The sequence below is a fragment of the Labeo rohita genome, chromosome 19, assembly GCF_022985175.1.
Source record: "Labeo rohita strain BAU-BD-2019 chromosome 19, IGBB_LRoh.1.0, whole genome shotgun sequence".
NCBI classification, from domain to species: domain Eukaryota; kingdom Metazoa; phylum Chordata; class Actinopteri; order Cypriniformes; family Cyprinidae; genus Labeo; species Labeo rohita.
The window spans coordinates 29,770,991-29,789,937 of record NC_066887.1 but is presented as its reverse complement, the minus strand read 5'-3'; the positions used below and the strand labels follow the sequence as shown (position 1 = coordinate 29,789,937).

Sequence of the window (18,947 nt, the reverse complement as noted above, 5' to 3'; positions counted from 1 at the left end):
CAAAGGGCTGGAGAAAAATCCTGGAATGTTTTTTCTCAAAAACCTTAATTTCCTTTCGACTGACGAAAGAAAGATGTGGGGGTGAGTACATTATCAGGAAATGTTCATTCTGGAAGTCAACTTCTCATTTAATGTCTACACATTTAATACATTACATAGGCCGACATACACTGTAAAAAATAAAAAACACAATTTGTTGAGTCAGCTTAAAATAATGTGTTACCTTGCTGCCTTAAAATTTTAAGTTCAGTCAACTAAAATAAGTCTATTCAACTTAAAATGTTAAGTTGTACTAAGTAATAACTTAGATATTTGTGTTTGCTAAACTTAACAGATGGGTAAGTAACCCAGCTGCCTTAAAATTTTAAGTTGATTCAACTCAAATATCTAAGTTGTCACTTAGTATAATTTAACATTTCAAGTTGAATAGACTTATTTGAGTTGACTGAACTTAAAATTTTAAGGCAGCCAGGTAACAAATTATTTTAAGCTGACTCAACAAATAGTTTTTTACAGTGTACCTTGATATAGATTTGATATAGAGAAATATTTCTGGCAATGTTCTGCAATTGCAGCTTTTCTGAGCCAAACAGCGCCCCCTTTAGAAAAGCACATGCTTTACACAGGCATTGTCTCCTAAAGGCCTTCTGCTGTGTTCAGTTCAATAATTTAGGCCCAAACCTCCCAAAAGCTGGTTTGTGATAATTACTATTAAAGACCTTATAAAAATGAGTCGAATTTAACTACTATGCACATGTGTATTGGGGATTTATAAATTAAAAGCCTTGTGGTTAATAATGTGCTATTGTTGAACCACTAACTGAATGAGCACAGATGACTGATGAACATATTTGACGCCATTAAAACTGTCTCTGTGCAATGGCATGTAATGAATATTTTATGTATGCTCAAAGAATCACTTTTTACAAAAACATCTGAAAATATGTGAAAAACAAGTAAAATGTATTTTTAATTATACATGCTGCTTAGTGTATATCTTCCTCTTAGATTGGGATGTCTTTATCTGATTTGGAGCCATTTGAAACTGGGGTTTGCAAAAAAAAGTGTTACATTCTTGACCATATATCCTTTAAACCAGTTCCCGCAGTTTACATTTCTGAGCTCTGCAGGGTCAGGACAGTGAACTGGGGCACAAAGATGCATTGAAGATCCCTCCCACCCAGATTATTTGTTCCAGAAGCTTCCCTGTGGCAGATATTTCAAGCCGCTTAAACCAAGACCAACAGACAACAGCGCTCCCAACACTATATTACTGTTTAACAGTAAGACCTCAACTGTTAAACTAGTGTATCTGTAAGCTTTGAACATCCACACATTTATATTTGCATCCTTTAAAGAAAGCATGAAATTAAAATTTAACCTGTTTATGTTTAGAATTCATGTTTCTGATCCTGTGGTCTTTGTAATCTTTCTTTGAAATGTAATGCTTTTTTTTTTTTCCTGTGTAACTATACTTTCCTCTTTTTTTTCCCAGTGTTGAATTATTATTATTTTTTAAATAAACATTATTTGAAATATTTCTGTTAATACTGATACTGCATAAACAAAATTAATATTTGCATAAGAAATCACATTAGAAATTCTAAATATGAATTTTCTCATTTTAAAGTGTAAAAACGCTGAAAGGCTCAAGAAGTCCCAGCCAAAACTTGATAAAAAGTTATGTGTTGTATCAGAGATCATATAATTTACAGCTCATGCCATATTAAATATTTAGGTAACACTTTACAATACAGTGTAATTTGTTAACTTTAATTAATCTATTAACTAACATGAACAAACAATAAACAATACGTTTATTACACAGTTTAATAATATTTGTTAATGTTACTTAATAAAAACAGTTGCTCATTGTTAGTTCATGTTAATTACATTAATATTAACAAACACAACTTGTGATTTAAATAATGCATTAGTAAATGCTGTTAATTTACTAAATGTTTTAATAATAAGATTAATAAATGCTGCAGAAGTATTGTTCATTCTTAGTTTGTTAACTAATGTAATTAACTAATGTTAACTAATGAACCTTATTGTAAAGTGTTACCAATGTTAATAATACTAAATGGGTATAATTAACCATTTTATCTTCAAAAATCATAAAATAAAATTACTTAATAAATGTATTGGTATCAATATCAACAACATTTGTTTGGTACATGATCAAAAATAAAATAACAGATAAATACACACATTATGTTTTGTTTTGAAATATTTGATCCTGGACCAAAACCAGTCACAAACCAGGTGTATTTGTAGCAATAGCCAACAATACATTGTATGGGTCAAAATGATCTAATATTATCTTTTATGTCAAAAATCATTAATGTTCCATGAAGATATTTTGCAAATTTCCTATTGTAAATATATCAAAACTTAATTTTTGATTAGTAATATGCATTGCTAAGAACTTCTCAATGATTTTCTCAATATTTAGTTTTTTTGCACCCTCAGATTCCAGATTTCAGCCAAATATTGTCCTATCCTAACAAACCATACATCAGGGGAAAACGTATTTATTCATCTTTCAGATTATGTATAAATCTCAAATTTCAAAAATGTAAGTTTTCGACTGGTTTTGTGGTCCATGGTTGCATAAATCATAGTAAAACAGGTTGCGATTCATGTTGACTTTAAACACCTGGATACTGATTTTACCTGTTATATTGACATTGCAGGTTAATGTATTGACTGTATTAGTGCAAATGTCTCTTTGTACTCATGGTAACTGTGACATTTGCGATCTGAGGTAAATTCAGTTCCCTCAACACAACGTTGAAAAAAAGAAAAAGTGTGATTGTATTGGTTTATATCGTCGTGAGACGGTACGTTTTCCAACGCGACCCACCTATTAGAATTAAATAGATCCGCATCGATCATTTCGTCAGGCCTAGATGAGGCTCCCGCTTTTCAATTCCGCCTGAAACAAACTACAGTTCCCTAGTTATCATGGGGAGCGTAGTGCTGTTACGCGCTGCGGAGACGCACAGTACAGCAAGCGAGCGGAATGGGGGAGGGGCGGCAGGTAAAGTGAGACGGCGGCGCATGCGCAGAAGCGCTCCAGCCCTCTGCATCGCTCCCCTCCCCCCACCTCTTTTTTTTTTTTGCAGCATCAGTACCGCGTTCGGAATCGCATTCGTGTGCTGGAGTCAGAGCGCGCTGCGGGGCATCACTGCACCGCCACGGAGGACACACCATCACAGAACCAGGAACAGGGAAAAGGGGAAAAGGCGTGAAATAGTGCAGAGGGGGAAGAGCAGGGCGCCCGTTTTTTTCCCTCAAATCACCTAAATCCGTGGGAAATTAAACAGGAGCCCGACACTCGCTAATAATAAATCCACGAACGCAGCGGACATCTCAAGCGATATTTTTGGCCAGCACGGCGGGGAAAAATGAAGGATCGCACGCAGGAACTACGAAGTGTAAGTCTGCATTTCTGATGCTTTATCCTCCATCTCCTCCCATATTCTCCGTCTCCTCACCGCAACCGGGCGTCAGCAGCTGACATCTCACTGCTGCTCGCTCACGGTTGAGCATTTATGGCCATAGTACGGTTTTCATCAAATGTCCGATGTTTTTCCCGCACGCAATCACGAATGTAACATATCGCGCATATGTAACGTTTTTAATAGCGGCTCGCATGCGAGCGCCGTTCCATGTGCGATGGTTCGATTTATCGATCAAATCGGGTTATATGGCGTAATTCGCGAAATGAGCCCCTCTACATTAGCATGCATGCAAACAGACTACCTTTGATACATGTCGCCCAGGAGTGTGACTGCTGCGGATAGTTAGCCAGTATCCTTACACTGACACGCACCATCCCAATATCTAATTCTATGATCACCGCATCATTAATTATTAACAGCGATTTTTGTTAAACGAAAATATCATTCACCCATACTGCTTCGCCTTGTATTAACTCTATTAGATTTTGCTGCACCGGGGAATTTTGAGCATCTCCATCTAAAGCTCCATTCTGGATGCATGTACATCTTCATCGGACGCATTTGGATCTTTGGGTGGGATGTGCGATTATTGCAGCACGCTTTGTTCCGTTCTTAGCCGCTGTATTAAATATGAAAGGGTGTAATATTGTTGCATGTATCGCCCAATTGAGCTAAACGAATGCAACATGGCCGCCAAAGTATTTCTATTTGTAGTCGCGACGTTAGTCGCTTATTTATTTATTTTTTCAATATTATCGAAGGTGGGCCTTGATGCTTTAATGCGTCGCCCAGCCTCCACGAATTTTCCGTCGCCGGAGATCAATGAAATATCGTAAAGGAAACGCCTGAACCCGGTGCACTGCACTCATCAGTGTATGCCCGTGTGGTGCGCTTGCAAGAGAGCGAAAGGAGGGGGCATCGTGGGGGGAGAAGGAGGGGGATGTAATATAGATATATGCTATACATTAACATGTTTGTAAAAATATATATATATAGCCTTTACATCAGCAACTTCACAACCCAGCCCAAAGACGCGCGTCTCCTTCATCCGCTTCATCCTAAAAGTCATCAGTCCAAGACTTCCCTTATTCCCCCGGAGACCCGGAGCATCTGATATCAGCCTCTGCTTATCAGACGCAACGTAGAAATGTACATCTACAGATCTACAGATAATTGGATTTACAGAATTCGCAATTATACGTGATGTGCGCACTCGCTGCGCGCTGCCCCAGTGCTTTTACACATATATATCATTAGTCCTGCTTCTAAAGGTGTTAATGGCTCAACGCGAATCTGATGCGACATGATTGGGCAATAATCACATTTTATGTAATCGTCAACATCACTGTGACGTATTGGTCGCGCGGTGAGGGAAGTGTACGGGTTACTTGGACTGTGGGCGTGCGCAGGGCGAGCGTGTCTATGCATAGCGGAGACGCACAAGGATAAATCAGACGGAATTCGTTGACCTTGCCCCTTTCAATATTAGGTTTCATCTGTGTAGGGGAGAGATCTGACATTAAATGAACGAGTGTGATTGAATGGGATAATTGCAGACTGAAGTATTTCTCATGAAAGCCGGGTGGGGATGCATTATGTTCCCACAGAGGCTACATTTACAACATTTCAGAAAGAATGTAGATATATGAGTCCAATGAAGAAGTCAGCGTTCTGATAATTAACACGCTTAATGTCTTACCATTGCACAAAAGGCACCTGCAGAAAATGGACTAGAATATCAATGGCAGATCATTCGGATAATAGGCCTGTGGAGACCGGGGCTAGTTGTCACACAGGAGTATATGTGAACCTGGACCACAAAACCAGTCATAAGGAAATAAAGATTTATATATAAATACGCTTTCCACTGATGTATGGTTTGTTAGGACACAGCTATTTGAAAATCTGGAATCTGAGGGTGCAAAAAAATCAAAATATTGAGAAAATTACCTTTAAAGTTCTTCACATGAAGTTCTTAGCAATGCATATTACTAGTCACAAATTAAGTTTTGATATATTTATGGTAGGAAATTTACAAAATATCTTCATGGAACCTGATCTTTACTTAACATCCAAATGATTTTCGGTATAAAATTGATCATTTTGACCCATACAATGTATTTTTGGCTCTTGCTACAAATATACCCATGCTACCTAAGACTGGTTTTGTGGTCCAGGGTCACATACAATGTACAATGTTTTGAGTACAAAGTTCAATTGAACAAATGTGCATATTGGTTTTAAACACCTAGATCACAAAATGTAAAAATATAAAATTAGGCCATTTGTTGGTCATCCTAACAGTTTATTTTATATAACAGATATTTTATACCTTTTACATTTATGATGTTTTATTCATTGTTTTGCATTTCATAATTCTTATACTCAAAATCCTACAGTCAAACCAAAGTTTATTCAGACATCTTCAGCATTTTTCACATTATCACAGTTTATGTATAAGTGAACTATAGTTCACTATAGTTCACTTATACATAAATGAACCACAGTGTCCTGCACCCACTAGTAAATATCAAAAATTATATCTGGAATCTGAATAATTTTTGGTTTGACTATTAGGCTGTTCTAGTGTGACAACTTCCCTCTTATAATGCGGCAAAATCCCTGCTCTGTTGCAAAAGGTCAATGTGTCTTCATTAAACCCTTTTATTGGTGGAAGAAAATGTTCAATAGCTTTTTTTGGAGCTGAGAATTTAAGGCATCAGCATATACTTAAACTGACTTGAGAAAATAAATCCTTAAGCAATATTCACTTGAATAAAACATGACAACAAGCCTCAGCCTCACCTAATATATGTTTGAGATGCAATTATATCTGCGACTAAATCTATATCTGATACAACAATGAAGTCTTTTAGTGAGTGATGTGATGACTGTGTCTTTTGAAAAGTGGATATGGTTCATATCAGCGTTAGCGTGACAGCAGACATGCAATATATAGTATTAAAGTGCATGACTTGAGCAAAATTATTCCAAATCCTGATGCTAAACATGCACAATGTGCTTCATTGTGCCCTGTGATGTCCTTGAGAGAGGCAAGGTTGAATGTCTGTGTCTCTCGGCCTCTCTCTCTTTCTTTCTCTGCCTCTCAGCTAACAGGCTTCAGCAGGAAAGTCATATTTAAGACTCCGAATGTAAATTATATAGGTGGTGAATTGTGCGTTATTAAGTGTGAAACATTTGTTATATAAGGTTAAATAAGGTTTCTGTCGTTATTTACTCATTCCAAGCCTATGTGACTTTCTTTCTTCTGCTGAACAAAAAATATAATTTTTTTGAAGAACTAACCAAACAGTTTTGGTGACTAATGACTTCTACTGAATAAACAAGAACACTGAATATCTTCTTTGATGATCCACATAATAACAAGTCATGGGTAAATGATGACAGAATTGTAATTTTTGAGTGAACTGTCCCTTTAAAAAAAAAGTGAGACATCAGACATTATGTAGAAATGTTCACCAAACTCAAAATTACAAGATGTTACAGGATGTTGTAGCTTGTTCGTTTAGGCTCCATGTTGAAATAAATGTTTGAGAATATTGAATAATAGAATATATACTTAATATGACAATACTGATGAACTTTTACTGAAATCAGCGAAATGCATGACATGGTTTTCCACATGATATGTATATTTCATTTAGCTGGCTAATAAACGAGTGAGAACAAACAGCGAAATGTTGAAAAAAACAACAGCACATGTTTGTTTGATGTTGAGTGCATCAAAATTAATAAACAAACGAACAAGCAAGCAAAACAACATGAAAAATGTATGCAAATGAGTGCGTCCCAATAAATTAAGATTTGTTGGAACCACTGAATGATAGTATTTCTAGAGAAAAAGGCATAAAGAATGAGTTATTTTAATATGTTTTGCATTCAACATAATGTCCAGATAATAATTCGCGATAGTAATAAACCACAGGTGTGGTCTGACCGGAAAGTTGGCAACCTAATTTACTCAGAAGTGCCAGGAAGGCAAAGATTATGTGGCATCACATAGCGTATCTTGCCCAGTTTTGTCCAGAAAAGGAGAGGTCAGACGCATTGTGCTAATTGATTCTAAATGAGTGCTAATAGAGCCCACAGAATATAATTCAGGGACAGGTTGTTAACTAAAACCTCAATGGTGCATTTTGTAACTTCATTCACAATTCTTAGTGAAGATGTGCTACATTTGCACCAAAAAAAGAATAAAATGAATGATTAAAAATCAATACACATTCACAAAACTGTTTGAATTTGTTTATATCTCCAAGCAAAAACTGCTAATGCATATCAGTAGATGTGTATAAAAACAGCGTATTATTTAGTGATTTCATGGGCAAGTGAATATGTCACCTCTACGTTGGACTAGAGGAAGCATAATGTTTAATGCAATGAACTTCAAAGGTTTTTTGAAGTGCTGTATTAGACAGTGTACAAGAAACACATTTGATTGTATCAATGTATCAAAACGACTGATTTGTGACTTGTTCCAGTTGATCAGTTGCAAACCTGTTAGATACTCAAAATAGGTTTTTTAGAGCGTGTGGGGGATTAATTCTCTGGACAGATGGGATAGAAGCAGGGAACCCCGGTAGCCGACGCGACACACAGAGAAAGTATCAGAATGATAAGCAGTGAGCAACGCTACAGCTGACTGCAGCAAGAGCTGAGCTCATGGGGAAAGTGAACGCGGTAGGTGTCTTGTCAGCCGACGGGGCCGGAACAGGTAGATAATAATTGGCAGAGAGAGGGAGAGGGGAATATACGGCTGCATATGTGAAGTTGGCCGCTGCTCAACAACAGATGCAACAGATAGGTCATGATAGGTCAGTGTGAAAGAATGAAGGCCAAACTGGAAGAATGAAGCGCAGCATGAACAGTGGCAGCCAATAAAGCTGCAGTAGGGTTAGAGAAGGAAGTGGAATTTTCCCAAAACTCTAATATGGATGTGGAAAATAAGCAGTGGTGGCCACAGGTACTGTAGCAGATGGAGGATAAATGAGATGCATCATAAAGACATTTCGTTAGGAGATAAATGAAGGTTTAATGATTCAGTTGTGGGGTTGTTGCACTAAATGAACGCTGGGTAGATTTGCTGACGTGCAGGAATTGGGTAAAACTGCTTTCTAACAGTATGGAATGAATTTTGAGCACTGACGCTTGGGCCAGGAGCCTAAACTGATTTGCTCGGCTCTTTTTGCATTTAAAAAGCTCAGCAGTAGGTAGTGCAGTGAGGATTCTCAGAGGTTAAACTGAAGGCAAAATGTTTCTGCTTCAGATGCAAAGTTTTTATGAACTTGTTAGTGATTTGTAACTGTACGGATGCTGAATGATTCTGGCAAGAAGTGACCGAAAGCTGGAGTGGTTAAATGTCTAGATCTAGAACCAGATTTAGCAGAAATGCGGCCGTAGGTGCAGATTATACATGCCAACTAGAGTTTAGGACTGAAAAACATCAGGTTGAGCTTTTTATATAAAGTAATCAGAGTTTTTAATCTGCTGTTAATACTTTTAGCGTACACATATAAAGAAGCAGTTACCTCACAGTTTTTTAGTGCTATTTTATTCCTGCATGAAAAATCTGAGAACAGTTTTTAACAAGTCAGTCTTTTTTTTAAGATATAAAGATATCAGCTAGCATGTTTGCTTGCAGTACTACTCCGTAAGCTACATCTGTCTAATCAGAGTAACTGTAATATTGTTATTGTATTAGGGTAATTCCATGCAAATGTCAACCTTTTTAGTTTTTACCAAAGGTTTTTATTATACTGATAGCACAGATGTCAATATTTGGTCAAATACCCAAGTGAGGTCTCTCTTAAAGTTTTTAAAGCATTTTTTTATTTTTAGTGCATGATTTTCCATAGTCTGGTAAGTGGTATTTTCAGGCTTGTCACATAACAGTACATATTCCTCATAAATAGACACATCAAAAGAACATTATATGTTCTGTGAAGAGCCATCGCTTCTCTATTTGTTGGGTATTAATGCGTCTGGTTTGTGCATTTTAATTCACAGAAATCCTACAAAGTATGTAGTCTCTTTTTTTTGTCACATCCATAACGCATGATTTTTCTGATGTTTAGACTCCATCAACAGAAGATTCTGTATATTGGTAACACATACATTCTCTAAGCATTTATATGTCACATCCATAACACAAAATGTCACATCCATAATGCTGGATTTGCCCATTAGTATTATATCAAGGCATACCTTGATTTGAAATTTTTTCAGTTATAATTATGGTAAATATAGCATTACTTTAGAGTACATTATTAACCATAGATAATAATGTAGATAAGGATAAACCTGTGAAAATGTAACATTTTAATTTTGGACTACTGATTTTTTTTTTTACATTTAAAGGGGTCATCGGATGCCCATTTTCCACAAGTTGATATGATTCTTTAGGTTCTTAATGAAAAGTCACTAATATACTTTGATTAAAAATTCTCAATGGTTTTGTAAAACAACATACATTTTACCTTGCCAAAATCAGCTCAGGAAAAATCATCTCATTCTAAGGGGTTGTTCCTTTAAATGCAAATGAGCTCTGCTCACCCTGCCCCTCTCTTCTCTCTGTGGAAACAATTTGTTGTTTACTTTACTTTAGCCGCTAAACCTCCTAACTACCACGTTATAAGGAAAGGCGATCGCAAAGATTCATAAAAAAAAACGCTTATACACACTTCTGCTGTAAGTGAAGCTGGATAATGAATGATTCGCGCAAATATAGTCGGATATATGTAGATCGGGAGGCGCATTCCCTTCACAAACAAACATAATCTACTGCATCTTCAGCTGCTCAGATGTCGGGAGTAAATGACGACCACTATGTTCATTATTACATCCAGCAACACAACACCTCAAACGCTCAATCGGAGATATTCTTGTCTAACTTACATCCCTGCTCCGGCATCGAAACAAGGAAAGTTATTGGACTGTGACAGCAGATCTGAGGTAAAACACTCATGTCAGTCATCTATCGTGGGAGCGGCCTCTGTCGGTGTGACGGCACACCGACAGGCATCTGAGAACAGCTCGATTTGAAAAAGGGAATATTATTTTTACAGATTAATTAAAAACCACTGCATGGATTTTTATCATTATAGGGTAGATGTGTACATACACTGCCAACACACATTAATGTTCAAACAACATGAAAAAGTGAACTTAGCATCCGATGACCCCTTTAAGCATTTATCGTTTCTATTTCCATTTGTGACCCTGGACCACAAAACCAGTCTTAAGTAGCACGGGTATATTTGTAGCAATAGCTAACAATACATTGTATTATGCCAAAAATCATTAGGATATTAAGGAAAAACCATGTTCCATGAAGATATTTTGTAAATTTGCTACTGTAAATATATCAAAATGTAATTTTTGATTAGTAATATGCAATGCTAAGAACTTCATTTGGACAACTTTGAAGGCGATTTTCTCAGTATTTAGATTTTTTTGCACCCTCAGATTCCAGATTGCCATGTTACTCAGCTTTCAGATGATGTATAAACCTCAATATCGAAAAAATGACCCATATAACTGGTTTTGTGGTCCAGGGCCACAACTGTCTTCAAAAAATGCTCAGAAGGTTATTTTCTGAATTACAGAGCAACCCGTATGTCAGCACATTCATTGACCATTGGCGACGGAAATCATAACAGCCAATCTGAATCTGATTTCATGTGATTTTTCTTTTTCTTTAATGAATTCATGAATAGTTCTATGAGTACTTGATTAATCATTTTACCCAACTATGCAAAAAAAATTGAATACTGTATATGTACATATATATATATATATATTTTGCTTGAGTATTTTTTAACTATAAGTAGTTTCACCAGTTAGGCGTTTAAGTCATTAGATTGATTCAGACTGATTCAAATCTCAGTGACTCAAAAGAGTCATTTTTCTGGCGAATAGGGCAACACTGCACTGTATGTATCATTAGAAGGATGGTTGTCTATCTTGCTCATGTCTCAATTTAGACTGAAAAATACAATACAGCTAAAACAATTATTTTTTGTCTTGCAGTGGAGGAAACACAGTCAGTGTACTTCAATATTAAAATTTGTATATGTGAGCTATGCTAATGATACCAATACCTCAACTTCGATACCGGTTCCTGAACGATACATTTTTCTTACATTACCTCATAAAACAATTTGTTGAGGTTTTTACAGACTCTAAGTCTCATCTCCTGAGCCACTGCACACAGGAAGGATAGTATACATTTAAAGGGGTCATCGGATACCCATTTTCCACAAGTTGATATGATTCTTTAGGGTTTTAATGAGAAGTCTATAACATACTTCGGTTAAAATTTCCCAGTGGTAGTGTAAAAAAAACACCATTGCAATATATAAATGTTTTATTAAACTATGGCCCTTTCTAACATTATCACCTCAAATTAAACTGAGAAACGTACATCTTTAAATTGAATTTTACATAAAATTTTAATAAGCCCAGTTATATACAAATATTACTATAATTAGCCAATTCCAATAGCCAAATACCATAAATCCCCAAATGCTACACACTACTAGTGTAAAAATATTTACTGAAACATTATTATGTGACACAAAAATGACACGATTATATTACAAAGTCTCGGATCAGAAACTTTTACCTCATGTACTTTATTTATATGATTATCATTCATTACATCATATTACCTGTGTTTTTGTCTCAGTTTTCGTCTTCTTTTCTTCTTTTTTTTCTTCCCTGGGCACCAGAGGGATTCAGTCTGTTAGACATACTGATAATTTGTTAGTAAAGTGAACATCTATCACAATCAGGTGACTGATGTATGTGGAAGTGCGGCTGTGCGAGGGAGATTGATCATGCGTCGAACCGGGGTCGGGAGTCGGGAGAGCAATAAAATAGTTGTGTTTGTCGGATGATCGCTTTTTTGTAATATTTTAAATTCATAGTATTGAAGTAGTATTGGTAATTTAAAAAAAAAAAAAAAACCTTCAGTCATTTTGGCGTCCCTAGGGATTGGCCCCTAGCATTTGCCTATTCCGCCTATGCCACGGTTCGGCCCTGCTTAATGGTATTGAGGCAATTCGGTCGATGCCTTAAAAAAAGTATTGAAATCAATACCCAGCCCTAGTTGGATCTAAGAAATAATTTATCCATAATAATTTACTCACATTTTTTTTGTACTAATCACTCCGATTGATTTGATTTTTGGACTAATATGCTGGTTACTCTTTTCCATGCTGTTATAAATGCTTTCAAATTTAAAAAGGATGCAAAAGCACCATAACTCAGGATCTTGACTTAAATTTCAGTCTGTTCCTCACACAAAGCTCCTACATGGATTCAGAGAGACCAGCACATTCTTCAAATTTTATTTTGTGTTCTGTGGAAGAAAGAAAGTCTTACAAGTTTGAAAGACATAAGGGTAAGTTTGATTTTCTGAATGGACTGTTCCTGTAATGCGTCTTAACATATGGGTGGGCGGCCACTGGAGTAAATGGGTGTTTTTTGTTGTTGCGTTTGGTTGCTCCATCATTAACAGTCTAGGTAATTACTGAAGAATTTGAAGGGGGAGGTCCTGTCAATAACATCATTAGTATTGATCCATTCATTTATTGATCCACTTCTTCAATTTCTGACTTGAAGGAATTCCACAAGAATGTAAAAAGGCAATTTACTCCAACATCATTAACATACGCAAAGACCTTCACTAGAAATTCATATGACCTTCTGCTGAACTATATTTTCACTCACATTTTGCTTAGTCATTGTTAAAGTACCGACTGCTCCATGATACATGTGCATGAACATCTGCTGAGCATCATACATGATAATGTATGTACCATCTGTGGTGCATTTTTCACACCACGTAATGGAAATTTCATAATATAACAGGATAATCGTTGGCAAGCATCAACATCAAACAAGTTAGACTGAGGTCAGGCTGAAAAAACCATGGGCTTTAGATTTCATTAAGACTGAATCACACTTTTTCCCTTTCTGACCAGCGTTGATTTAATACCGTTTAGTCATGCCCACAAAATACCGCCCTGATGGGTAATTTCAATAGATTGGCAAGATTTGCCGTGATTTAAAAGTTACAGAGTGGATTTATGCTTTAAATTGACTGCGGGCTGTGAATGAGTCAGCAGGTTTGTTGTTCGTTCTCCAGTGGCTTGCTGTCATTTGAACCAGATAGAGTTTTTTCCATACCTGAGACATTATTGACTAATGTGAAAAGACAGTAGCTATTCCAAAGGGATACAGGAAGCGATTTTATCAGCACTAGTAAGGGGTCAAGGTGTCAGTCCCAATTGCCCCTCAAACATGATGTGTTTTTGTACGTTTCCAAGAAGTGCCTGGGTTTCTTTGAAGCTGCGGGCACAATTCATGATCCTATTAAAATTACTGATTTTATTGACATGAATGTCAATATCATAAATGATTTGTTTCCTTATTAAAACACTAAATGTGCAAGGACGTTATTAATAGTTTACCTGAGTTGACATGTTTTAATGACTTTAATGCCATTGGGAACAATGCATGCATGCGTTTTTGTCAGTAAAGTATTCATACATTTAAATAAGTATGAATATACACTACCAGTCAAAAGATTTTTAATGTTTTTTTAAGAAGTCTCTTTTGCTCACCAATCCTGCATTTATTTGATTCAAAGTACAGCAAAACTGAAAAAGATTTTTACTATTTAAAATAACTGTTTTCTATTTGTATATATTTTAAAATGTAATTTATTCCTGTGATCAAAGCTGAATTTTCAGCATCATTGCTCCAGTGTCACGTGAACCTTCAGAAATCATTCTAATATGCTGATTTGCTGTTCAAGAAACATTTTGTATTATTATCAATATTTTAAAAAGTTGAGTACATTTTTCTCAGGATTCTTTGAAAGATCCAAAGATCAGCATTTATCTGAAATAAAAAGCTTTTGTAACGTTATACACTATACAATTCCAATTTTTGGAAAAGAAATTATAGAAATTAATAATTTTATTTAGCAAGGATGCATTAAATTGATCAAAAGTAAAAGATTACAAAATATTTCTATTTCAGATAAATGCTGCTCTTCTGAACTTTCATCAGAGAAAAAAATTCTACTCAGCTGTTTTCAACAATAATAATAATAAATATTTTGAGCAGCAAATCAGAATATGAGCATGATTTCTGAAGGATCATGTGACTGGAGTAACGATGCAAAAAATCAGCTTTGAAATCACAGGAATAAATTACATTTTAAAATATATTCAAATAGAAAGCAGTTATTTTAAATAGTAAAAATATTTCAAAATTGCTGTACTTTGAATCAAATAAATGCAGGCTTGCTGAGCAGAAGAGACTTCTTTAAAAACACTACAAATCTTACTGTTCAAAAACTTTTGACTGGTTCGTGTATATAATTTATTATATATTGCATTGCCATAATTAAGCATGGCATTTGATAAAAGTATCAATTTAATGTAAGTGAACATAAAACAAGCCATAATTCTGAAAGAACTGTAACTTGCTAAAAAATAATATCTGGTGATATCTGACACAAGAGTTAACAGCAACAATCATGCAATCATAATCTTGTCATGTTTTTTGTATTTTAAATATCTTGATTGGCTCTAATTCATCATTTTTGCATTCAAATGCAAAATTTTAAATGCTAATTTATTGCATTCCATTTGGGTAAAGTGTAGTCTTTCATTCATTATCTTATTTTAAACTGTAGAAATGTTTTACACTTACGTTATTTGTCTTTTTTAATGCATAAGTGCACTATAGGTAAATAGTCAAAATCAATTCTTAGTGATTCATAGCCTTTCTGCCTCAGTTGATTTCTAAGGGTGTAGAGGTCCTTTAAATGAACATACATATGCTTTCAGTTCTTTGACAAAGGACTCATCATCTGTCTGTTTAGTTTCATGTTATTAGCCTCGGTTTATAGCACAATTGAACTGGGGATAACCCAGTCCCTTGGGTGGAAAGGAGAGAACGTCATGCACCACTAAAAGACAACACAAAACACACACCATACTGCATCTTCCTCATCTATTATACAGTTATTGCTTTGTTTTTTTGTTTTTACAGCCACAATTTGTTTCTTAAATGGCCTTTGGAGGAATGCACATCATTTGGTGTGATTATTTTTACCCTTATTTAAGCTCAAATTTAATAAAGTGATATTTAATGTGATTAAATACAAAACAAACCATGTTTTGCAAGAACTATAACATGATTTAATAGTCTTGTCATCTCTTTTGGATTTCTACAGTTCTCTCTCAGTTTCATGATGTATCGAGTCCAGTCGTATCCAGTCCCTCAAATGTTTTCTATCCCAGAATGCACCATTATATATCGCAGGAATTCACTCGTTTGAGCGGGAATACGATTTACGTCCACTTTGGAAATATAATCACATTTTCCACCACTTCTCCTCATGTTTGTCAACAGAAACTAATGCAGTATTATGGGGCTAAAGGAGGTTACTGTCTGATGCTGTAAGGACTTCTGATGCCTGTGGCCAATGGCCATCCTCAGCGCAGATGGGCCAACGGCAGGGAAGCGAGCATTTCTGCATTACCCCCGCACCTGATTTTACACCGCATTATCCCGAGAAAACCCGGCACAGATTCAGGCGCGCGTTTCCGAGACCCTGACGTATGTACTGGCGAAGGTCCTGGTCACCTGCTTGGAACGGGATACTTTTTTTAAACGTCCTTTTCCGGTGACAACTTATTCCGCATCATTCAGGCCTCCCCTCCCCCAGCGCTCCCTCTTTCCCCGTGGAGGTCTGTCTCTCTCCCCATCCCCCTCTGATTGCACTTTCCTGACCCTCCCCCTACAGCTGCACACTTATTCCTCTTGATTCTCCCTGCCACACACTCGTACGCGCTCGCTTTCGCATCCTAAGCATACTCAGTATTGCTCCATCCCTGCCAAGGGCTTTTTTCCAATCGCAGTGTGGGTAAATAAATCAAAGTATGAAAAAACTGAAACTGACACACATTCATTCCGTGGAAAGCACCACTTGAGCAATTCAGTGCGTTCTTGAAACTTATGAATGTGGGAGATTCATAAGTCAGATTTTAATCAAATAAGGAAAAAAAAAAAAAAAAAAAAAAAAAAAAAATCACATGCCATATTTCATGCACATTTTAAAAAAGTAATTTTTAATTATTATTAATTAATTAATTTATTATTTTTTTTTTTTTTTTTTTTACAGAATTTTGATTCAGTGAACTATAGCCGCATTTGATAATACATATTTAAGAACATGACATGATGGAAAATTTAATCCAGTAATGTAAAAAGTAAAGTTATGAATATAGGGAAATATGTTAGAATTTTAATTTAATTATAAATTAAAAATAGTTTAGGTATATAAATATAGGTATATTTCATGCACATTTAAAATGTAATATTTTATTATTATTATTATTATTAATAATAATTTATTTATTTGTTATTATTATTTATTATTATTATTATTTTAGAATTATAATTCTGATTTTATTTTTTTTCAATGAACTATAGCATATTTGATACCACATATATAAGAACATGACATAATGGAAAATTTAATCCAGTAATTATTTTTAGACATATTTTAGAATTTAATATAATAATCCATAGCAACAATCTGGTTTCTTATACACTTTAGGAATTAAGTGCATTCTTGAATGTAGTGAATATGGGAAAATATATCTGTCAGAATTAAAAAAATAATAATAATAATAAAAAATAATGTAAAAACTAATTTCACAAGAAAAAAAATTCACAAGAGGCATATTTCATGCACATATAATATTATTATTATTAATTTATTTATTTGTTTTTATTGTTTATTTATTTTTAGAATTATGATTCAGATTTTTTTTTCAATGAACTATAGCTGCATTTGATAACACATATTTATAAACATTACATGATGGAAAATTTAATCCAGTAATTATTTTTAACCATATTTAAGATAGAATTTAATATAATGATCAATAGCAACAATCTTGCTGGTTAATCATGCTGATCTCTTTATAATATCTGTACACTTTAGAAATTAAGTGCATTCTTGAATGTTATGAATATGGGGAAATATATCTGTCAGAATTTGTTTAATAATAATAATAAAAAAAAATAAATGTCACAAAATGTATATTTTATGCACATTTAATATGTAATATATTATAATTATTAATTAATCAATTTATTTATTTTTATTTAAAATTCTGATCATATTTTTTTCAGTGAACTATAGTCACATTTGATACCACATTTTTACAATTAAATAAAAAAATAATATAATTAAAAAAATTACAAGAGGCATATTTCATGCACACTTAAAAAGTAATATTGTATTATTATTATTAATTTTTTTCCCCAATAAATTGTAGCCATTGCAGCCATAATTGTAGTCCTTACAGCATCAGACATTTAATACCACATATTTAAGAAAATGACATGATGGAAAATTTGCAAGAGGACATGCTGATCTCTTTGTAATACCTGTACACTTTAGGAATTCAGTGCATTCTTGAATGTTATGAATATAGAAAAATGTATCTGGTGTATATGTGTATATGTGTGTATATATATATATATATATATATATATAATAAAAATTTTTTACAAGAGGCATATTTCATGCACATTTAAAATGTAATATTTATGTATTTATTTATATCAGAATTCCGATTCCGATTTTTTTCAATGAACTATAGCTGCATTTGATACCATATATTTAAGAACATGACATGATGGAAAATTGAATCCAGCAATTTTTAGCCATATTTAAGATAGAATTTCATGAAATTATCAGAAAATGTAATAATTAATTAATTAAATATTTAGTATTTATTTATTTAATTATTAATTAAATATTAAAATTGAAATTAAATTTAAAAAAATAATATAAAAACAAATTTTTAAAAATTTACAAAAGGCATATTTCATGCACATTTAAAAAGTAATTTCTTTTTTCAATTATACCACACATTTAAGAACCTCACTGCTTTTTTAGGACTGTGAATCTTTTATATCATTCCTGAAGCTTTTATATTATTTATTAAGCAGCAGTATCAGCAGCAGACTATAATACTTGGAGACGATGCATGCTTGTACAGCTAAATGCATAAATGGCTAAATGGTTTTTGTATGTGTGTTTGTATTCCAATCACTGCGTGGGTACGACTATGCCTGCAGTATATTGTGAGGACAGTTTTATTGCAGGGACAATGTCACGTCCTCTCTGCTGCACACCACCCACCAGTCCTTAACACCGCCAATAAAACGGCTAAAACAAAATGGCTTCCTGTCTAGTTATGGTACAGCTGGTTGGCAAAATATACCATTAACACCACCAAGTCAGAAAACGTGAATATTTCATTATATCCATTTCATTTTTGGTAACTGTACACCAGGTGGGATATAAATCCAGGGGCGCTAAATCTCACGCGATACACTCAGTCTTGCAGAATCAGC

The 18,947-nt window shown here is 34.6% G+C and overlaps 1 protein-coding gene across 1 annotated transcript in view; it reads left to right on the top strand.

Annotated features, from left to right (window-relative positions):
• The first annotated feature begins 3,121 nt into the window (after positions 1–3,121).
• The window catches only part of stx1b (syntaxin 1B), a 52,820-nt gene continuing 36,994 nt past the window's right edge, over positions 3,122–18,947 (top strand). Inside the window, exon 1 of the mRNA XM_051137091.1 lies at positions 3,122–3,443. Coding sequence (XP_050993048.1) covers positions 3,414–3,443 — 30 coding nt within the window. The 5' untranslated portion in view covers positions 3,122–3,413. The remainder of the gene's footprint in view (positions 3,444–18,947) is intronic.